The sequence below is a fragment of the Erithacus rubecula genome (genome assembly GCF_903797595.1).
Source record: "Erithacus rubecula genome assembly, chromosome: 10".
Lineage (NCBI taxonomy): Eukaryota > Metazoa > Chordata > Aves > Passeriformes > Muscicapidae > Erithacus > Erithacus rubecula.
This window is the reverse complement of record NC_136662.1, coordinates 26,324,579-26,346,439: the sequence shown is the minus strand read 5'-3', so window position 1 is coordinate 26,346,439 and position 21,861 is coordinate 26,324,579. Positions and strand designations below refer to the sequence as shown.

The window sequence follows — 21,861 nt, the reverse complement described above, 5'->3', positions numbered from 1 at the left end:
CTTTTCAGGAATCCAGAACCCCATTTTCCACATGGGTGTGTATTGATCACCTGTGACCCACTTCTTTTGATACTGCTCTGCTTTTGTATCACTTCTGAAGCATCTAAACAAATAACCTAAGCCATGTTTAGTCTGTCCAGACTCTGCCTAACTCATGTAAAGCAGGTCAGGTTGATAGGTGTGGCTTTGAGAGACTGCAGGTCCCAGCTAGGGGGGCTCTCTCTTGAGCAGACAGTGGGGGCAGATGTGTGGTGAGTAAATATTTGCCCCTTAATCCACCACTAAAGACAGCACCTAGCCTGCAGAAGCCTACAGTGAGCAATTTCTGCTCTGCTAGCAGAACTTTTGTTTCCACTGGAGACAGCTGAAGGTTGTGCAGAAGTCCATGAACCATGTTTGAGCATGAGTGAGTGTAGTCTAAACATTAATATTTCTTGTTCACTGGACCCTCAGAAGTGTCTCAATTTAGATTTTGCATTGCATGTCTGATGTAGCAAGAATTAGATAATATTGGCTGCAGTAAAACAATGGTTGTTTCCACTTCTGGTGGAAGGTAGCTGTGTCTATAATAAAGTTTCATCTCCCTTGCTGTGCAAGACATAAGCTCATAATGATAGAAATACAGGAGCACAAAACATTTTTAGCTTTAACATAAAGCAGCACACACAAGCTGTGCCAGCTTGTGGTTGCTTCTTGAGCAGCAGTTGCTTTGGAAATCTAAACTTGACTGCTGTCATGTTCACTGAAGTGTGCAGTAGGTATCTCTGGTGATTACTCAAAGTGGATGATTGACCAAGAAAGAAAGCAAGGGGCTGCTTCATTTAAATGGCCCAAGTAACCTGGAAGTAAAGGACTTGATGGAAATATTTAGAGGGGGGCTCTCCCTTTCTTTTGCTCACTGTGTCTTTGCTCTTCATGTCAACCAAAACCAAGCCAAATTAGTGTGAGTGAACTCTCTTTTGAGCATTGGATGTTAAGATGATGAGCTGTGCACATGGAACAGATGAGCAGCTCCAACTTCAGGCTGTTTGCTTTTTGCATGACCAGAGTTGCACGATTACAGCGACTTCCAAAAGAGGCTCGCATGAAGCCTGAATTGCCTTTTGACTAAAAACAACTGTTACAAGAGGAAGGAGGACTGCTTGAAACTTCCTAATAGATGAGGAATTTTTTTTTTTCTTTTAAATAGATGGAGTCTGCACGCAAAGCATGGGAGAATTCCCCAAACATGGGGGAGAAGAGTTCACCAGTGACCTCAGCAGCTTCTCCCATTGCTGGTGGCAGCAGCAGCAGCAGCAGCAACACTGGGCCAAGCAGTGGCACTTACAGCTCTTTCTCAAGTGCATCAATGCCTCCTATTCCTGTGGCCTCAGTTACCCCCACAACATCCCTCTCAGGTACCACATAGCAAAGCTGTTTGTGTTGTTCCTTGCTTGTGTTTTTTGAAGGATTGGATTCCCTTTGGAATTGTTTAGTGCAAAGCTAGCAAAAGGTTTGTGTTAGAAATGGAATGTCAGAGCTGAAGAGCAGCTCACTAAATAACCTGTTAGCTGACTTCACCTGTTTGACTTCAGTCAGCTGAATATAATACTAAGAAGTCTCTCTGCCTAAGCTACTTATACTGAACTTCTCTTGTCTACTGGTTTTATTTTGTTCAGCCAGATGGAGACAAGCACATAGATAATTCTGGTGTCCAGCTAAGTTTTGCTTCCTTTTGTGCTCTTGCTTTTTAAGTTAAAGCTTCAAGAACTGATACCAAAACCTATTTACAGAAGGCAGAGCAAATGTCCAGCTGCTTTTCACAAGGAGTGCTGATTGCCACCTTGGTTCTTGGCAGCAAAAGATGCTGTATCTGCTTAAGTCTTCATGCCTTGGAATATTGAAATACATTTCCACCAGAGTGCAATGTTTTGTTGCATAACTGACCAGGCTGCCTCCTTCAGTACTTCTGTGTGCTCCTGTGCCTGAGAAGAGACATTGTATCAGTTTTGCAGCACTTCCCACAGTGAACTCAGCAGAATTGGCTCCACGTTTTTCTTGTGTTGGTGGAAACAGCTGCTTTGTTCTTTGCCAGTTGTGACTGTGCTTGCAGAGCTGTCCCAATTAATCTGTGAATGATGAGGCTTTGAAATGTCTGATTGATGCATCCTTTGCTTCTCTCCCCCTAGGAGCTGGAACATACACAACATCTTCACTGAGTACAAAGACTGCAAGCACCTCAGACCCTCCTAATATCTGCAAAGTGAAACCCCAGCAGCTGCAGACAAGCAGCCTGGCTTCTGCCAGCCACTTCTCCCAGCTGAGCTGCATGCCATCCCTCATTGCCCAGCAGCAGCAAAGTCCCCAGGTCTACGTGTCTCAGTCTGCAGCAGGTAATGGTGCTTGTGGCTGAGAGGCCACACACCTGCTTGTTTTGGTTTTGTTTGGTTTGTTTGGTTTTTTTTTGAAGCTGGAGAGTTGAATTTGATTCTGGTTTTCTCTGCAGTAAAAACAGAATGATAAAGAGTGTTCTGTACTCAGAGACTCACTAATTGTCTTAGTCTAAATCTGTAGTGTTTTATCAGGAAGTACAAAGGTAGTGCTGTGTTAGTTTGTTGAAGAAAGTAAGTTTGAGTCTCTTCATGTATCATTTTCCTGTTGCAGAATTGTAAATTGCTGTTTAAGAGCATGGGTGATTTAGTTCTAATATTTTTTTCTGAAAATGCTAAAATGGTTGAGAGTTGTGACATTTTACTTTAAGGAAAATCCTACACCTAGTTAACATCATTGTTTTTGTGTGTGATCATTGATACTTCTGCAAGACTGGTAGATTCTGGGGGTGAATTAGAAAAGATACCAAACCTTTTTTGAGGCACCCAGCTCTCCAGTGCTGTTCCTTCTCACAAGCTCTCTAGTAATTGTTACAGTGGGAAGGACTGACAATAGCTGCATGATGAAAACCTTTCTGGCAAGGAGGTGTTGGGAATCAGGTACTAATTGTATTTCTCTTCCTGAGGCACTACAGCTCAAATCCCAGCATTTTATATGGATACAAGTCATCTGTTCAATACCCAGCATGCCCGTTTGGCACCTCCTTCTCTGGCCCAGCAGCAAGGCTTTCAGCCAGGCCTTTCTCAGGTATTTGGGCATTCCTAATTCTCTTTGGGTTTTTTTCCCCTCCCTATCCATATTGCCTTTAAAGTTCTGCTAATGTTCTGATGGGGACAGGGGAGAGTGGGATTGAAGATTGAAAAACATGAGGTCATGCCTGCCCTTGCAGTCTGTTCTGGTGCATGCAAACAGTGTTGGATGGTTTGCCATGAAAGTTGAGAGGAAAAGCTTCCACTCACAAATATATAGGAAAGTTCATGTTCCTGGGAGGTGTTTCTGTGGCCATGTGAGCTCAGGCTTACTCAACTTCTGTCCTACAGAATTATATGCAATCTCAAGCAGTTGTTTTATATGCAGAGCTGAATATTTCACTCAGTTTCTGCTGGTTGGTTGTGAGGTAAAGTGTGAAATTCAACTAGAAGGTAATTTTCATGAGGGCAGCAATACTAGCTCTGCATGCAGCCTTGAGATCTGACATTCTTATTTTGCTTTTCATAATGCTGCACAAATCCTGGCACAGGTTTAACTGCTGCTTTTCTAACTTAATTGTAATGTTTTCTCTTTTATGCAGCCTGCTTCAGTTCAGCAGATCCCCATCCCCATCTATGCACCTCTGCAAGGACAGCATCAAGCTCAGCTCAGTTTAGGAGCAGCACCAGCTGTTTCACAAGCCCAGGAGTTGTTCAATTCCTCCTTACAACCTTACAGGTAGGCAGCATATGCAGATTTCTTTGGGGTTTTAGTGTCAGAATTATTGAATTTGGTTCCTTGCAGACTTGTTCTGTGCTCCATAGTTGCCTCATCTTCCTGTCTCCCCCAATATCCCTTCTGAGAACTCTATGTGCAGAGTTCTGCCTTGTACAGATGTAGTTGTGAAATCATGGGTTAAAAAAATGATGCATGATAGTTGTAGCTTTAGGAACCCAGGCTGCAGAGCTGAAAACATGAGTCTGTCATACTAAGAGACCATAAAATGTCTGTCCCTTTAGTTCAGCAATCTGTTTTTCCTAACCAACAGTCTTGAAGCACTGTGAGGTTCCAGTTTGAATTTTTAGGTGGTAAAAACCTCATAGCAGGTGTTGAGGGGCTGCATACTGTGTTTTAGAATGTTGTCTGTTTTAGAATGTTTTCTGCTGCAGAAAGTAACTGGTTGTAAAACCATATCTGGGCAGTGGCACTGATAGCAGACTTCCACTGTAAGCCTTTCCAAGCTTCCTTGCACTTCCTATCAAAACTGCTTCCTAGCAGTGTAATTCTAACAAGTATTGTTAGTTCCACTTTGAGAAAAGCTGCTTTGGGAGTTTAATTAGAGAGTTTTGCATGGGCTGTAGTTAAATCTGCTTGTTGCAGTGTAGAAGGCTGAGGCCACAGAAGGTTTAATTAACCACATTTGTATCCTGACTTTGGTGTTTGGCTGACTTTGTGGGACCAAATATTGCTTGTCCTGCTACAGCTGACAAAAGCTGTTGCAAACAGTTGGCTAATTGCAGAAACACAATCAGGCTGGCATGTGGTCCAGATTAAATAAATCTGATCACACACAAACATGGTATTAATGGAGTTCTAACAGTGTGAGTGCTTCTCCCACATAGAAAATGTGCAGAGGAGCATAAGCTTGGAGATATACAAGTCACTGGTTTAAAACATTGCAACCAGAAGTTAAAAGTGAGCTAAAAAAAAAATTGTGGAAAAAATTCTGGCTCCATTGAAGCAAATCTTCTGCATCCAATCTGGAAGAGATTTTCCAGTGGTCAGAGGATTGCTGTAGGAGTATTTTGCAATGAAGGAATGGTGCAGAGAAAAGCTCCCCCAGGGTGGGCACAAGCAAACCCCAGCTCCCAGCAGATGAACAGGATCAGTGCAGTGCTCAGACACAGCCAGCACCAGGTGAAGTAAAAGGTGCTTTCACATCAGAAATACTCTCCTCTGACCTTAAAAGGTTTGAGAGGAGCATTTATTTAAAAACTCTTTGTCTGTGGTGCTTTGCTGTACTGGCTTTGGTCTGCTTTAACCAAAGTGCAACTTCCCCATGCTGCTGACACAGGAATTGAATAGCTGGCTAAAATTAAAGGCTGTGAGGTCTTTTGGAACCAAAACACTCATTTGGAAGCTACCATGGTCAGCATCCAGTGATTTAAGCTGTATTAGAAGTTGGACTGTGGAGCTCTGTGGAGTCAAGAGAACAAAGCAGTTCACTTGAAGACTGAGTGGGGCTTCTCACATGTGCTTTCCCATCCTACCTTGTAGCACAGGAGCTAAGAACTGGCAGCTTTTCTATGTTACAGTTAAGTTAGCCAAGAATTACTGCAGCATGACCATCTAAATAGCTAATTGTGATTTAAGATTTTAGTAAGAACCTCACTGTTTTTTTCTTTAGTAGCAGCTGTTATTTTGTTGTGTGCAGAATAAATTGAAAAAAATCTGCCATTCTCAGCTGAAAATATGTTCAGCAGAGCTAATAAGCTAATATCCTAATTCTGTTGAAAAAATATAAGCTGTGCTTTTCATTTTTGGTGGCTCACTGTTGAGCTCTGTCAGAACTTTTATGAATGATACTCATATCTCTTGCAGATCCCAGCAAGCTTTTATGCAGAGTGGTTTGTCTCAGCCATCACCAGTGGTCCTGTCTGGCACAGCCTTACACAACTTCCCAGCAGTGCAGCACCAGGAGCTGGCTAAGGCACAGTCCAGCCTGGCATTCCAGCAGACTTCCAATACTCAGCCTATTCCTATCCTCTATGAGCATCAGCTTGGGCAGGCTTCAGGACTGGGAGGCTCTCAGCTGATTGATACACACCTCCTGCAGGTAGGAAATGCTCCACATTTCCTCATGCAAACCTTCTGCAGTGGGCTGATAGAGGAAATGAAGTCTTGCTCAACTTGGGTGGCAGGAAATTTAAAGACACTTGGAGGAGAATGTTCTTTAATTTAATAAATGTACATTAGCATAATCTCTGAATTGAGGCTTGTTCCCCAAATTACAGGGCTCCTTCTGCTTCTGTCATTAATTAGAGCTTCAGGTTTAATTTCTGCTAATGGTGATAAAGGGCTGTTCCACCACTTGCAAAATGAGAGCTTGATCACAGAGTGAAACTTTGGCATTTGCCAGCTGCCCATGGTGGGGTTTCTCCTGCACTGCTTGATGCACCAGGGAACTGCTCTCTGCATGCTCCTGATGGGATGGTGTCTCTTGCTCTTTCTAGGCCAGAGCTACTCTCACTCAGGCTTCCAATCTCTACTCTGGGCAAGTTCAGCAGCCTGGCCAGAGCAATTTCTACAACACTGCACAGTCTCCCAGTGCTCTCCAGCAGGTAAACTATGGCATGGTAAATTTCCTACATTGTATTCTTCCTAAAAGCATGTCGTGGTTGGTGGTGTCTGTGTACTGAAAATAGAGAGGAGAGCTGAGAAGACCCTTAATTCTTCCAAAACAAAAATGCAATGTTAGTAGTGAAGGGGGGCTGCAGCAATAGCACTGCACAAACTGAATGGCTCAGAAGTTGGATGGCCTGAGTTCATGTTGATTATTTGTCCCTGGCATCCTTCTCTTGAATAGTTCATCTTTCAGTGATGGGCAAATATTTAATTGGCACAGTGCTGTTGCTAATTGACTGAGGCACATGATGCCTTTATGGAAGCAGATACCAGGACTGATGGAGGGAGAGGCAAACTCCAGGTGCTTGGTGCAGCCTGATTGTTAGCACCAGTTCTCACTAAGCTGGAACCCAGGAGTGCTCACAGAAAACTGAGAAGTCAGCAGATAGGTGATCAGTAAAAGAACTCCACTGATTTGAAGGTTTTTTCATTCTTGTGTGAAAAAACTACTAAATTCTCTGTGCAAGCATTCTGTCATATTGATACTGTGTACTGGTGTCCATCTTCTAATTAGTTTTTTTTAATTAAAATGGCTCCCAAAAAAAAACCTTGTATGGATTGATTTATTGTAATAACCTGCCTCAAACAGGAAAAGTTGCCAAGACAGAAATCTGGAAGAATTTCAAAAGATTGGATGTTGTTTTATTGGAAATCTGACACAGTGCTTTCACTGTGTTCAATTCTGGCTGTCTCTGTGATTTTAGTCTGTTACCCTTCAGAGCAGAATCTTAGTAAGCCTTTCACATTTGGGAGACTCAGCTCATTCTCCTTGTCACACTCAGAATATAATTTTGCAGGCAGTGAATTGTCAGACCAAGACAAGCAGTAACTCCTGCCAGTCAGGTCACTGCTGTTGTATTTCCATGTTTACCACTCTCTGCTGTTTTCAGCCCACAGCACTCATGGTAAACACAAGGGACAGGGTGTATGTTTTTGGCATTGTTTTTAAGCTCAAACTGCTGGCTGTTGGAACACCTGGAAAGTAAAATCTGATTTTCATCCCAGTGTCCTTTGATGACTAGAATTAAATGAAATAAACAAGCCATTCCTGTCCTGCCCCCCCACCCCCAGACTGGTTATTTGGTTCTGCTTTTCTTTTCTGGCTTGAATTAAATTTCCCTGTCACACAGTGAAATCATGTTGAATGATGTTGGAGGTAGGAGATCTCATGCACCTTTATTTCTGTAAAGCAAATACCCCAATGCCATTAGAACTGATTATAAAGGCAAATTGAGCAATAAATTCACTTGCTTGCAGCTCTATGGTTAAATAAATGAACCCATTAAGCCATTTGTTTGGGATAAAGCTGAAATAAGAGGTAGTAATGAGGATGACATGTCTCTGTTACTGGTGATTTTGTGCTCTCTCTCCAGGTGACAGTACCTTTGCCAGGATCACAGATTTCTCTGCCCAACTTTGGATCCACAGCACAGCCACTGATTGCCCTGCCCCAGTCCTTACAGCCACCACTACAGCACACCCCACCACAAGCTCAGGCTCAAAACCTGAGCAGACCTGCCCAAGTGACCCAGCCTTTCAGAGGATTGATCCCAGCAGGAACTCAGCACAGCATGATTGCTGCAACTGGAAAGGTAACAACACAAATTGCCACAGCTTCAGGACACAAATTCATGTGGAGCACAGCTGTTTGCTGGCTTATATAACCAGCACAGCAACTCATGTTGACTCCTTGCATCTTAAAAATCTGCCTCAGCTTTAAAAGATAAAAACTCCAGTCTGGGTTAATGCCTTAGGGGCTGGGTCTGTGCATTTAGCTGAGGTTTTGTAGCTAGCTTGGTGCTGGTCCATTTACCCTGCAGGAATGCCTGGTTTGATAGTGACACCATGGACTAGTAGGGGTTTGCCTGTAGAAGCTACATGGAAAACAGTACTGAGGTGTTGCTAGAGCAGCAGGGGAACAACACCACTCTGTCAGGGCTGCTGGCAGGTTCTGGGCCTGCTTGAGTTCCTTGCTTTGCTTTGGGACTCAAACCAGAGAAAATTGTTTGGGTTCAAGGGTCTCCAGTGCAAAAAGGGGAGTTTTAGGGGCTTCAGTGGACTCTGTATCAGCCATGACCTTAAGGCAGAATTAAACTCTGCTATTATTGCTGGGGGTCTGCCTTTCCTTTCTGAATAGCACAGTATGGTGCACATTAAGAATAGCATTGTATGCAGGACAGAATCTTTCTGTAATGAAAAAAAAGAAAAGTCTGGTCTTGCAGCTCAGGAAAACTGAGGGACAGGTCCAGTAATGAAATAAAACAGTGCAAGAAACTTGAATATCATGGGGGGGAATTCTCTCCTCTCCTTTATGTGAAGCTGCTGAGGTAATTGCTGATGAGGGGATGTGTGGAGCTGGTTTCCAATCACAAGGTCTCTTGTCTTAGATGGAATCCCAGCTTTACAGGCACCGGGGATTTTCGGATAGTGTGCAGCACTCGGCAGTTGCAGTCCGCTTCCAGGTGAGCAGTGGGTGTCACCCTGCACATGGACACAGCTCAGCTGACTGGCAGGAGAGCAGGGCCCTCCCACCTCAGGGACTCATCTACCTCTGCACCTGAAATCCCTGCAGCTTCTGGCCCAGATTGTAGGGTGCTTTGGAGTATAAAAGAACCCCTCAGTCCCGGTGATTTATCAGCTGTGATAAGGAAAATTTCAGGTGTTAACTCCACATCTCGGACAGTAATGGCAAGCAGAATTTCAGAGCACCTAGATGAAGTTTGCATCTCCTCACCCCCAGAGTGTGTACAGTGGTTTTTGCACCATGCAGTTTTCCAGATTGATGGGATCTGGCCAAGTCTTTTCAGCTTTGCAGTTGCTGGAGCCCATTTTGCAAGCAGCAGCATGTTTCTTGCTGCAGTTGTCACTGGAAAATGATCACTCATTTCAGCAAAAAATGAGGGAAGAGCTGCAGTGGATTACTGGCCTTAGATGACTTTCCTGCCCTGCTCTAAGATTCCCATCATGTTGCTGCTAAAGAAAGTCAGCTTAAAACAGCCTCTCATTTTAAAGTGATTTATTGTTGCTGTTTTGCTTCATGGCCATGTGTGGAAATACACTCCTACAAAGACTGATTTATTGAGTGTATCAGCAAAATAGCATTAAAGAGTCATTGCTCCAGTTAGCCTGGAGATTGTTTTGCATGAATGACAGCTCCATTTTTGCTGTGCCTTGGGTTTGTTTATTTTTATAGACCTGGACTATTATGTTATTCTTCATCTCAGCGTTTTTGGGGATTTCTAAATATTTTCATGTGGTACCTGAGATGGGAGTCTTGGATAAGGAGATCTCAACTCCAAAACATGTGTATTTTTTCTTTTTTTTTTTTTATGGCCAAATAGATGAAATTTACTCTCAAACCCCCTGTTATTATGTAGGAGGACCAAATTAGAAAGCCAATACCATTGCTGCAAGTGCCAGATAGGGCAGGAAAATTGTACACAGAGGTGCTTGGGGTGCTGGGCCTGTCCTAATTATAAGAGGCTGTTCTGCAGTCAGGCTTTCATCTCCACTTAAGTGACCTCTTTTCATTGAGGTAAGCTAACAGCTGCTTAGCAAATGTAATTTTTTTAATTAGAATTAACATGTCAGTTGCTGTGTTTTTCAGATATCAGAAATGGACCTGAAGGCCTTTGGAGGTGGCATTGATGTTAAACCTGGAACACCACCAGTTTCTGGCAGGAGTACTACCCCAACCTCCAGTCCCTTCCGGTAAATCTCCCTTAAGCTCAAAATTCCTTAAAACCAGAGCTAGAAAATGTACCTAGTCATGCATGAGCAGCCTTTTCTGGCAGGTATGAGGTGAGGGGCCACTGATGCACAATACAGTGCTTAATCTGAGCTCATGAGCAGCATTCCAGTAGGTCATCACATCTGCTGTAGTTAAACAGAAGAAAGGAGCTCTGAAATAAAAAGTGAAAAGTACTTTTTTGGGTAAATGAAACTAAAGAAGTGGCAGGGAAGATGTAGTTTGGGATAAAACTTTAAGACAGGTTATCTGAATTGTGATGTTCGAAGTAAAAAAAGCTTAAAGGCTTAGGCAGCAATTGTGGCAACAGTTCTGTTAGAGGAGGAAGTGTTGTTGCAAGGTCTCTAAACTGCTCACAAGTCAAGTGGGTAAAGAAAACAGACTCCTTTCAGCTCACAAAATACTGGTGCATGGAGCTTAGCTGGTGTCCCTGCCACTGGTGCCCCTCTGCTCATTTTACCAGGAGTGCATCACCCACACCCTCTGCTCAAGAACTCTGCAAGGCAAGCTCTCTTTCCTGAGGAGGGCTGTTCACTCTTCTTTTTTGTTCACTCCTTTCTGTTTGGGGGCTGCTTGCTGCCCTTCCCCCAGATAATCTGTCAAGCTTCATCTAATTCATGGTGATTCAACACCTTGGAAGTTTTAGCAGAGGGTCACATTCTTAGCCAAATAAAACAGAGAATTTTCTGTGAATTCTTGAAATCTGTTCAAGTGCATTTTGAAACATTTGACAACAGGTCAGAGTAGAAGCAGCTGCATGTTCACTGCCTGTTGTGACAAGCTCTGAACTTGCCATGATAGAGCACAGAGTTACTGCAGAGGAGCAGGACTGAACATGAGATAGCAGGGATGGAAACTGCATCTAACATCACAAACATCACAAACCTAACATCAGTGTTTGTGTCATGAGTGCTTGGGAGAAAGAGCTCTTTCATTCAGACATGCCCTGGAATCTCTTCATAGCCTGAATATTTCTGATGATGCTTTCTCTTTGAATTCTGAAGTTCTGAGGTTTTTTGCATGTAGAACTTTCTATATAGAAAAAATTTCACACCAGCTTTTCCAGGAGATTCATTCTTTCCCCCTTCAGTGCTGAGTTTCTAATTAAGTTGTAACTAAGGGCAGAAACATCCTCTGAATGAAAGCAGTTGGTTTTAACTGGAGTTCTTTATTTTAGGGCCAGTTCTACAAGTCCTAACAATCAGTCCAATAAAATGAACAGCATTGTCTACCAGAAGCAGTTCCAGTCAGCAGCTGCAGCTGTGAGAATGACACAGCCCTTCCCTGCACAGTTTGCACCACAGGTAGGTGACTGGTGGCTTCCTACAAACAGATTTATTCCTCTGTATGATCTGGTGGCTCTGACTCGACTGTGTCTCCTCAGGCTTTGTCATGGGGAGACACAAAATGGAATCCTGAAAATGAAATGGCGTAAGAAACCCAATATCAAGGTCAAAGCACAAAAAAAAATACCTTCTCGGATCTTGCTTACAAGTAGTGCTGATTTTGTGGTGTTGAGCTTGGAGTTCTGTGCATGCTGAGGAATTCAGTCCAAGGGGTGAATGATGTAGGACAGAGGGTGTTGTGGCTTCCCCAGGCAGCTGTAATGCACCTGCTGCTGCAGAAACAGATCATTGGCTTGGGGAAGTGGAGAAGATTCATGTCTCAGAAGGGTCCCAGTGCATATTTCACAGGTGTAAAGATAAAGCAGGTTTGCAGCTCTGAGGTGTTGAAGAAGCAGTTCAGGTTGGAAAGGATCTCTGAGGTCACACAGTCCATACAGGCAGGGCTTGATTTGCTTTGGCATTCCAGGGAGCACAGCTTACCAGGGTGGTGCATCTCTGCTGCAGGTGGCTGGAGCCAGGCTGTTAGGGAAATGTAGCTCTTTAAAAGTGTATTTCAGACAGAATATTTGTCTTTTTAGCATTTGGAGTGTTTGACTGCAGGACTTGAGATGTGATTTCTGGATTGTCACTGGCAGAAACTGCCTCACCTTGCTGGGGCTGCCTTTCCCCAGTGACTGCTCCAGTGCCTTGTGAGGATCTTGTCCCTGCTCACAAGCTGCAGTTCAAGCCTGTTTCCTCAACATTCATTTCACAGCAGAATAGCAACTTTTTCCCCTTTAAGATAAAGCCAACCTGCAATCGAGTTGGCAGTTTTCTAATTGAGAAATGTCTCTCTTTGTTGTTTTTCCCCCACTTAGATCCTCTCTCAGCCTAACCTGCTCCCTCCATTGGTAAGAGCCCCATTTACTAACACCTTCCCAGCGCCTGTTCAGAGGCTGCCAGTAGTTCTGCATAGTCAGATGCCGTCTCAGATGAGCACAGGCCTTATGAGCCACCCTCAGTTACCACGTGTGGCCAGAGGTCCTTGTGGATCAGTACCTGGAGCCAGAGGCACTCAGGCCAAGGCTGAACGAGATGTGAAGGTCAGTATGTGAACAGCAGTGCTGTTACCAGCAGTTCAGTCTGACAGCTCCCAGGGCAGGGATGTGTCTGCAGGGCATGGCTTCAGAAAGTGCCTCTGGACCCCAAGCCAGCAGCCAGGCTCTTAACAGCTGAACACAGGGCTTCTCTACATCCTGGTGTTTTTTAATAAGAATTTTAGACTGAGAGATTTGTAGGGAGCTTCCTGTCTCAAGTGGTCTTTTGTGGTCAGCAGCTGTTCAGCTGCCATTGCTGTCCAAGGCAAAGTGAGGTGTCCGGAGCCTGGTTACTTTTGGATGAGCAGTGAAGCTGCACACCTGACTGCCAGCTGTCCTTTCACCCCCAGCTTCTGTTTCAGCCAGTCTCACTCCCTGGGGACTCTGGACAGTCCTTTCCCTGTGGCTTACAGTGCCTGTGGTGCATTCTCTGGGCTAGAATGCAGTACCTGGTGCTCTCTGCAGAAGAGGGAGCTGCATTTCAGTGGCAGGTGATGACAGTCATCCTAACTCGTTACAGCACTTTGGGACCCTTCAGTTGGAGGCAAACTCTTCTTCCAAGGCAGGCTGCAGTGTGGGACATCTGTGTAGGGACACTGCTGGACACTGAGCCTGTTTGCTGCAGAAAAGGAGTTGCTTGGATAGATGGTGCTGAGGGACTCCTTCATGTGCTGCCATTCCTGTAACCTGTGCACTGAGGTGTCAGAGCAGGGAGTGTTGTTCTGCTCATGCATGGCTGGGGGAGGACTGATTACACTTCACTTCCAGGTGGTTGGTTCATTTCCTACCACCACTTTGTGCAGCTTTTGGATGCCTGCCAGGTGATGTTTAACATACTGTCCTGAGTGTGCACTGTGGCTAAATGTAGCCAGTCAGAGCAAATACTGACACAGTTGTCATATCCTTAATCTCTTGCAAACACTGCTGAGAGCAGCGAGAGTTACTCTGTCCTGCTTGGTGACTGGGGATCAAGTCATCCAGCCTTAACCTCAGGGCATGGCTGAAATTTGGGCAAAAGGTTTCAGGTGTCCCAGGCTATTGCTGCAGTCCTGCAAATGAGAGTTCACAGGTTTGTTTTCTGTTCTGTTGTTGCTTGAGTTACTTGGAGCAACTGCAAAGTATGAGAGCCAAGGCCTCTTGTTCCAGACTTGCTGTTGTGTCTCCCTGTTGTGTGTGTGTCCCAGCCTTGTTTTTTGTAAAAAAGCAGGAAATAGTCAGAGAGGTACATGGTGGCTTAGTGCCTATGTTGTAGTTGGGGTTCTTTGTGTTAAGATACTCTTTTTTAATCTAAAATAAAAATGTGTTTGACTGCACTGGGCTTTATTGTCCAGCTTCCAAATGACTGAACTCTTAATGGAGTCTCTGCAGTCTGACCAGGCAAGCCAAGTGTTTGCTCTGAAGTGTCTCATCTGCACAATATCAAAACTGTAACTGGAATGTGTTCACAGAGGCTGAATTCCACCACAGGTGCAGGTCAGGGTTGCTGCTGCCTGGGATGAGAGGCTGCTCAGAGGGGGAAGCAGATGAGGCTGCAGTTGACACAGCAGAGTTCTGAGCTGGTTCATTCCCATCCCAGCTGCAGGCTCAGTCTGTGCCCAGAGCCACAGGAGGAAATGGGGTGCTCAGACTGTGCTGCTGGGAGGGGCCCTGTGCTCCAGAGGGGCAGCTGGAGTGGCCCTGGGGGCCCAGGCAGGGTCATGCAGGCACAGCTCATGTCTGACCAGTGCCCAGGGGAAGCTGCAGCTGGAGCTGCTGTCAGCAGAGTTTGTACTTGTACAGCTCTGCAACGGTGATGGCATCATCAAAGAGTACTAAGAGGTTAGGAAATGCTTGAAATTGTTGTCCCTGGTCCTCTTTTTTGGGGAAGGAGTAGGGAAGAACAAGGATGGCAAGATGTTAAACTGCTGCTGAGGAGCCAAGCACCCAGAGGTGGTGATGCCAGGGAAGCAGCAGGATGGACACTGCCTTTCTAGGAAAGTCTGGTCACTGGGATCAGTCCTTCCCCTTTCATATGGCAAATACTTGTGAAGTCACTCCAGCTTCAGTGCCCTCTCTTCAGTAAACTTATTTTCTCCCTCTCTTAAGGCAAAGCAAAGAGCAGAGGTCCTTCAGTCCACTCAGAGATTCTTTTCTGAGCAGCAGCAGCAGCAGCAGAACAAGCCCATAGGAGGCAAAGCCCCGAAAGTGGAGGAGAACGGGAGCAAACCCAGCGAGGCCATTGCTGACTCTGCAGGAGTCTGCCAGGACAAAGCCGAGGAAAAGCCCAGCCCTGCTCCTGCTGCCACACCGAAACCTGTTCGAACTGGACCAATCAAACCTCAGGCAATCAAAACCGAGGAAACAAAATCTTAGAGGCTGTGTTCCAGTGGAGGGGGGAGAGGGGAGGGTGGGCGAGGTGTCAGCAATTGGTGGCCCCAAGATGAAGAGCAGCCTGCTCTCCCTGGCGGGCTCTGAGCAGCCCCTCGGGGCGTGGAGGCCAGCAGCAGCTGTGCTGGCAGCTGCTGTGTGTCCAGCTGAGCCCCCAGGCTCTAACAGCATGAAGGCTGCTTTGGGGTGTGCACGTCCCACACGTGTGTGCCCGTTTGGCTATGCCCGCCTGCTTCCCAAAGCCACAGCACGGAGAAGTAGCACCGGTGGGGAGGCATTTCCTAGCTGACACAATGACTTCTCTTATTTTTCTTCAGGCTCTGATCTTCAGCTGCTATTTATCTTTTTATAAACCCATGAGATGAGAACATGCAGATCTGAAGATGGTGCTGGGCCAAGTAATGTGTGTTAAGTTTTTAGTGACTTAAAAAGCTTCTATCTTGTATAAACAGAGGGATCCACGTACTTGCCACGCGAGGTTTAACCTAACACAGAGTAACACTGGCAGTGTTGGATTTCCCTTTGAAGGCAGTGCTTTGCTGGCTGCTGCTGCTTGGATGACAATTTACTGCATTTACTTCACCATATGAAAAAGCTCCTTGGCCACCTGTGTCCTCTCCACCCGCTGCCCCCTCAGTGGCTCTCACCCCTGGAGTTGAAGGTTCGTTGCATCAATAGTCAGATTTGTTCCGTTCACCCCTGTCCAGCTGTCTTGATATGATGCGAGTGGTCCCTAAACGGTTTCCAGTTTCTGTCTGTAACACAGCAACGAGCACTTAAACTGTGCCACAAGAATAAAAGAAACCTTATCAGATTAACGAGAGTTTTATCTCAAAGGTGCATTCTTTATATCAGAGCTGCGTCGCACCACCTCCTTGCCCACAGTGTGCTGGAAAGTAGAATCAAGTCAAATAAATGCCTTTTTAATTGTATCCTCTAGTATTCTAGCTGTAGGACAGTACTGTATGATACTTCTGTGAATGTAAGATATCCTGTACCTGCTTATGATATGTAGTAGTGACTGTGCTATACTGGAGCTGTTTTTAATAATGTTATTCTAGAGGTTTTTTTCCAGACAATGATTGAAAAAGCTAATAAAAAGCACCAGGTACCACATCAGTAGCAGAATTTGCTGGTTTTTTCTGGGATTTTTTTTCTTTTTTTTACGTTTTTTGGAAGGAAGAGTTGAAAGTCTAATGTGTATAATTTTGTTCAAATGACTGCAGAAGCTGGAAAGGCTGTTGCTGCTATTGATGCCTAGTGAATTGCTATTGGTTATCTTTTTATATAAATATATATATAATTTGAATTTTTGGAAACTAGCTGTGATGTCAACTTTGGAAAAAAGTATCCCACTTGTAGTGTGAGTTGGCATTGTACAGAAATTAACAGCCATATTGGTCTAGAAATGTTAAACTTAATTTTTTTTCCATTTGTACAGGGGTAACGCACTGTATGAAATATGTACGGTCTTATTTACATGGGTTTGATTACAGAAACTAATAAAGTATTCTCTAAATAAAGGCCCTGGCTGCTCTCATGATTGCTGCAGGAGGTGAGCAGAGCTCCCAGGGAAAGGCTGAAGGAAGATGCTCCCAGAAGCTGCTTTGTGTATCCCAGCCCTTTCCAGCCCTTCTCCAGCCTCACAGGATGTGGCCAGAAGCACTCTGGGGGATTTGCTGGGAATTCCATCTCCAGCTGGTGGAGCTGGGGGTTGTTCAGGCAAGAGCTGGGCTGACTCCAGTTGTCCCATGGCTGGTGAGTGGCAGCACTGGCAAAAGGCAGGAGGGCCCTGGGCTGGGGACAGGCAGGACACGCTCAGCTGGCCACCAGAGGGAACTTGCTTCCCACAAACACCAGGAACCTTAAGTGTTGGGGGAGTAATTCCTGCCTGGGGAGAAGGTGCTGGCTGGCTCTGCCTCTGAGGAAAGGCAGGATGCAGCCAGGAGTTGGGGCAGCATCACCTTTGGTCAGTGGTGTCGCTGCCAAGCCTGGGCTGGGCTGGGAAGCAGCAGCTTAGGGCCACCAGAGGAGCTGGAGTCCTTTCCTGCCCACATTGGTTTTGTTCAGGGTAAAATTGCAGCAATATGGAGTAAATCAAAGGTGCTGGAATCCACAATGCAGCCGTGGGCAGAAGGAACTTCTTGAGCAGGTACCACTCAGGGTAAATCATAAATCACCTTTTTCACAAGGATCTGTATGAGCACAGCTGCAGTAAATGCTTGGAAAGGAGGGTGGGCATGGGGAGCTGAGTGAATGTGGATGGACACTGCTTCCATCTATAAATGTGCTAGAAAAGTAACTGAGTTGTGGTGTTTCCCTGCTTGAGGTTGTTTTCAGCCTGTTTCATCTTAAGAGGACACCCCAAAAATGGGAACTCATTGACCAGACTGTTCTATTTTTAAGGAAACGCTGCTGAAAGGAGTAATGTTATTTCTGTAGTAATAAAGCCATTGGGAAGTCAGAGGAATTTCCCACATTGGCTGTGGGAATGTACCAGGCTTGGACTATTCTGTGCTCCGAGCAGAGCAAGGGGAGTGTTCCTGCAGAAGTTTAATTAAAAGTGAATGCTTGGGCATTTTGTGCCTCCAGATAGCCTAGGTTTGGTGTGTGCCTCTCCAAAATCCCAAACCACTCCAGCTGTCTTTGAAGCCAGGTGGAGCTTTCAGTCATTGACCCCGGTTGATTGAATATTTTTATGACATTTAATCAGATAACTTGCTCCTGGCTATTTACACTGGAGTACCTCTTGCTTTTTTTTAATTTGAGTGGGATTTGATGTGTAATCTGTTTTCTAGGACTCTGGTCATCAGAAATAATTGTGCTGAACCTCCCAGAAATGAGGAAACACTTTTGTTTGGGGAATTCGATTTCTTTTTCCTTAATAATGTTGAGGCTGTGGAAAGGTTGTAACTTTTCTCCAGGGCAAGAGCCCAGAGGGATGTTAAATGTGACTGGGGCCACATCCAGCAACCCCCGGGGCTCAGGCTGGCTTCTTGCTGGGATGTGGGCAGGGAGGGCTTGTTTTCCCAAAGCCTGTTAAGTAAAGCAGTGTATTCAGCGCTGTTCAGCTCCAGCCCAGCTTTCTGGAAATCCTGTGTACATTGGCTTGTCCTCCTTTATTTTCTCACTCAATTAGGAGATGATTTCCCAGCCTGCAAAGCCCTGCCGCGGGGAGGGGCGGGAGCTGTCTGGGCTCACCGCGGTGCTGCTGCTCCCCGGGGCTCCGCACAAACCCTGCCTTTCATCCCGGGCAGCTGAAGGGCGCTCCAGCCTGGCCTCCCATCCCGCTCTGGGACAGAAATGCCTTTCTGCCACCCCTGGTGGCAGTTTTGCTGCTGCCCAGCTCTGTGTGGGACAGTGACAGGGGTGATGTGTTCCTGACCCACCTGGGCTGAGCCTTGCTGCACAGCCTGGAGACATCACTGGCCACGGGAACACCTTCACTGGCCCTGGATCAGGTGAGATTCCCAGCCTGGCTCTGGAACAGGACCCAGGAATGGATCTTCCAACCTCCTCCCTCTTTCTGATGGGCTCCCACCTGCTGCCCACCCTGCAGCTTACCAAACTTATCATCTCACTTTTTACAACCATGATGTATTTTTCCAAAATAAAAGCATGGGGATGGTGGATAAACTTTGCTTCATTGTGCTATGCAAATATACAGTGCTACACTTAAGACAACAATGTTACTAATGTCAGGAGGACAGCAATGGGGTGAAGCATCTCACTGAAAATCCCTGTAGGTGCAGGTTGTCATCACAAGTGTCCCACTGTGTCCTTTTCCACTGTTTTAATACCTAGTGTATTACTCTCAGGAGCTGCCTTCCAAAATGTGGCATTTTCATGCTCAAAGCTTTACAGCTCCCTGCACCAGCACCTTCAGCCTGTAGGTGCATCAAGAGGGGCACCAGCCCACCACACTCCTTGGAAAACAGGCTTGGAAAGAGAAGGTGCAAGGCAGCAGTGGTGCTGGGCAGTGTTTATTGGGCCAGGACCCAAATCAGGCCCTGGGCAATGTGATTCCTGCTGCCCTGAATGCCAGAGGGGGAAAGAAGCCTCCTCCTACAAGCTTTCTACAATAAATAGATAAAACAGCGTGCTCTGGACTGCTGAGGGGAGAGCTGCTGGCCTGGAATGGCCTGTAAAGCTGAAGCACATGGCTGGAAGGGCTGGGTACCAAGAGGCCACCCGCCTGCAGGATGCTCTGCCAGCACTCCTCACCCCTGCTCTCTTGGCCGATTTTTTTTCCCCTCAATAAAACAAGGCTTGTGCAATGCATGTCTGTCTTTTCTGCTGCTTTTGAGCCTACTCGATGACTTTTGGAGGTGGCTGAGCTCCAGGATGCCCTTGGGCACTGGGAGTGTGGGTTGCCAGTGGAGCCTGTGGGATCTCTGCATGAGAGCTCTGCGGGGCAGGAGCCTGGCAACAACAAACCCTGACCCCACAGAGGGGATCGCTGCTCACAACGAGGGAAAAACGTTTATTTTAAGGCAGGATCTTCCTGCACAGCCCTTCTACCACCTGTTCTGCCCAGCTCTCACCATGCCTGCTCCAGTTTTGGGGGGGCCAGGCTGCGTGCTGCTGTGACCCATCTGAAACCCGCCGAGGCTGGTGAGGGGCATTTCCCTGGCTCTGCCAGGCTCTGGAGCAGCGCTTCATCTCTCTCTGCTGCACTTGAGCACAAGGGGATGTGGCTGGGCTGCGTGTGGCCCCGGCAGCACCCCAGGCTGTGCGAGGTGGAAATGGGGAGGGAAGCAGGGTGCCAAGGCACGCCCGGGGGCTGAGCCAGCCTCGGCTCACGGCCGGGACAGGCGGACGGGGTAGGTGACCATGTTGAAGCTGTCCCAGGCGAAGAGCTGCCGCTCGGCAGGGTTGTAGTCCAGCATGCTGAGGTAGCGGAAGCGGTTCTCGAAGGGGATGCTCAGGGCGCGGCTGCTGCCCGTGGCAGTGTCGTAGGCGAAGTTGATGGTGGCGTTGGGCGCCGAGTAGCTGCTGACGGTGTAGAGGGTGCCGCAGATGAGGAAGGAGTTGGCCACCCCCCGCTTGCGAATGTTGGTCTCCCAGGTCCGACGGATCTCCAGCGTCTCGGGGTCCAGCTTGGAGAGGACGATGGCTCCCCGGGCCTTCTCGGTGCTGTAGATGACCCAGAGCCCCATCTCATCCACCGCCAGGTCGATGTCGGTGTAGCCCCCCCAGGAGTAGGGGTACTGCCCGTGGTAGCCGGCGCCGGGGATCTCCCTCTCGGCCGTGATGGTCTCTCCCCGCAGGTCGTAGCGGGCCACGGAGCGGGAGTGGCGGGGCTGGAAGAAGAGCCCGCCGCGGTAGATGACGGCCCCCGTGCTCTCCAGGGGCCGCGGCAGGATGTGCACCTTGGCGGGGTAGCCCCGGGCCAGCTGCTCGGCCTCCTCGTACTGGAAGAGCTGGCGCACCTCGGTGCCCACGGTGTCCACACGCCAGGTGTTGTCCCGCGTGAAGGGCGCCACGGGCTCGGGGTCCTTCATCCACACGCCGTACTTGCCCGCGATGGAGTCGGCGCGGCCGAACACCACGGGCTCTCCCACCCACACCAGCTGGCCGCAGCCTGCTCGGGGACAGGACGGGACACAGAGGGGTCACCGCCAGCCCCCCGAGAGCAGCGAGACGCTGCGGGACGGCGTGCCCGTACCTGAGTCCTCCTTGCCCGGGCGGCCGAGCGCCGTCTCGTCCAGCAGCCGCGACACGGGAACCTCGCTCCGCTCCGACTGCAGCTCCTGGTAGCTGAGGGGCTGCGGCTCCCAGCGCGGCGCTGCGGCGGGGGCAGGCACAGCGTGAGCGGGGCTCAGCCTCACCGCCTGCCTGCTCCTGCCGCCCTCGGGGGGCTCCGTGCCGGGCCGCTGCCCCCCCGAAATGCCGCTGCCTGGGGCAGGAGCCCGCCGCCCCATTCCACTGCAGCGCAGCATAGCTGTGACCATTCTGTTTGCGGCAAACTCCTAACAGCCCAGATCAGCACGGAACGCTACATCCCCCTCTGCTGCGGGGCGGGGAGGGAGGCACGGGGCAATGGGCTGAGCCCACAAGAGTGGGGGGCAGCAGTGGGAGAACAGCATGGGGGTCGCACAGGGACTCGGAGCCCGGTCCCGGCACTTACCCTTGGCGGGGGCACGCAGCGTGTCCCGGCCGGGCCCCTCTCTGCCGGGGGGGCAGCGGGCGGCCCGCAGCCGGGTGATGTCCTGGGCGCTGCTCTCCAGCCGCCTGCCCAGCTCCTCTTTCTCCCGCTCCAGCCGCCCCTTCTCCTCCTCCAGCCGGGACTTGGCCCGCAGCAGCTCGCCGTAGGCAGCCTCCAGCTGGGAGTCCCGTGCTCCCCCCGGCCCCGAGCCCCCCGCTCCTCGCTCCCGGCTCTCCAGCCGGCTCAGGCGGGAGGCGAGGGCGGCCAGCTCGGCGCGCAGCTCGGGCACGCCGCCGGCAGCCTCGGGGCAGGCGGCCTCCACGGGGCTGGCGACCGTGAAGGAGTAGGTGCAGTGCCCGGAGCTGTCATGGGCGCGGCGGAGGAAGGCGGTGTCCGCCCGGCCGCGCAGGGCCGCGGAACCCCAAAGCAGCAGCCAGACCCCCAGCATGGCCCCGGCGCCGCCCCTCTGAGCGCGCCGGCCACCGGCGCCCGCATTTATAGAGGAACAGGGTCGGGGCGGCGTGGGGCGGGCGAGTCGGAACCTTCCCGACGCCTGCGGGGGCACCAGCACTGCCCCGGGGCCGCTGGCCGAGGCCGCGTGCCAGGAGTGACGCCGGGGGCCGAACCCTGCGGGGACCGGGACCGAGGATTGAACCGAACCCGCCGGCCCCGGCCCCGCCTCAGGGCGGTCGCGGCTCAGAGCGGCCCCGC

The 21,861-nt window shown here is 48.6% G+C and overlaps 2 protein-coding genes across 19 annotated transcripts in view; one reads left to right on the top strand and one right to left on the bottom strand.

Moving 5' to 3' along the window:
• Positions 1 to 16,525, top strand: part of PRRC2C (proline rich coiled-coil 2C) — a 66,813-nt gene extending 50,288 nt beyond the window's left edge. For 8 of the 17 annotated variants that reach the window (XM_079314035.1, XM_079314030.1, XM_079314029.1 and 5 more), the window contains 11 exons: positions 1,190 to 1,397; positions 2,169 to 2,372; positions 2,996 to 3,117; positions 3,662 to 3,798; positions 5,662 to 5,896; positions 6,294 to 6,416; positions 7,839 to 8,057; positions 8,853 to 8,927; positions 10,073 to 10,176; positions 11,391 to 11,517; positions 14,721 to 16,525. In XM_079314035.1, the coding sequence (XP_079170161.1) occupies positions 1,190 to 1,397; positions 2,169 to 2,372; positions 2,996 to 3,117; positions 3,662 to 3,798; positions 5,662 to 5,896; positions 6,294 to 6,416; positions 7,839 to 8,057; positions 8,853 to 8,927; positions 10,073 to 10,176; positions 11,391 to 11,517; positions 14,721 to 14,987 (1,821 nt within the window). In that variant the 3' untranslated portion in view covers positions 14,988 to 16,525. The remainder of the gene's footprint in view (positions 1 to 1,189; positions 1,398 to 2,168; positions 2,373 to 2,995; positions 3,118 to 3,661; positions 3,799 to 5,661; positions 5,897 to 6,293; positions 6,417 to 7,838; positions 8,058 to 8,852; positions 8,928 to 10,072; positions 10,177 to 11,390; positions 11,518 to 14,720) is intronic. The other 9 variants (XM_079314026.1, XM_079314031.1, XM_079314028.1 and 6 more) reach the window with 7 other exon arrangements.
• A 2,192-nt stretch (positions 16,526 to 18,717) lies between these two features.
• On the bottom strand, positions 18,718 to 21,739 carry MYOC (myocilin). 2 transcript variants are annotated; one of them, XM_079313630.1, is made up of 3 exons: positions 21,133 to 21,739; positions 20,671 to 20,790; positions 18,718 to 20,589 (listed from the first exon to the last, which is right to left on the bottom strand). In XM_079313630.1, the coding sequence occupies exons 1-3, from the start codon at positions 21,596 to 21,598 to the stop codon at positions 19,802 to 19,804; spliced, it is 1,374 nt and encodes a 457-aa protein (XP_079169756.1). In that variant the 5' UTR covers positions 21,599 to 21,739; the 3' UTR covers positions 18,718 to 19,801. The 2 variants fall into 2 exon arrangements, with proteins under 2 accessions (XP_079169756.1, XP_079169757.1); XM_079313631.1 differs by having other exon boundaries at positions 18,718 to 20,586.
• Between the last annotated feature and the right edge of the window lie 122 nt (positions 21,740 to 21,861).

Bases quoted from the DNA above. Each gene is read 5' to 3' on its own strand.
- MYOC (XM_079313630.1), bottom strand. From the start codon at position 21,598: ATGCTGGGGGTCTGGCTGCTGCTTTGGGGTTCCGCGGCCCTGCGCGGC. The intron at 20,791-21,132 runs GTAAGTGCCGGG...CCCCCGCCGCAG, and splicing joins GCTGCGTGCCCCCGCCAAGG to CGCCGCGCTGGGAGCCGCAG. The intron at 20,590-20,670 runs GTACGGGCACGC...CCTGTCCCCGAG, and splicing joins CCCGGGCAAGGAGGACTCAG to CAGGCTGCGGCCAGCTGGTG.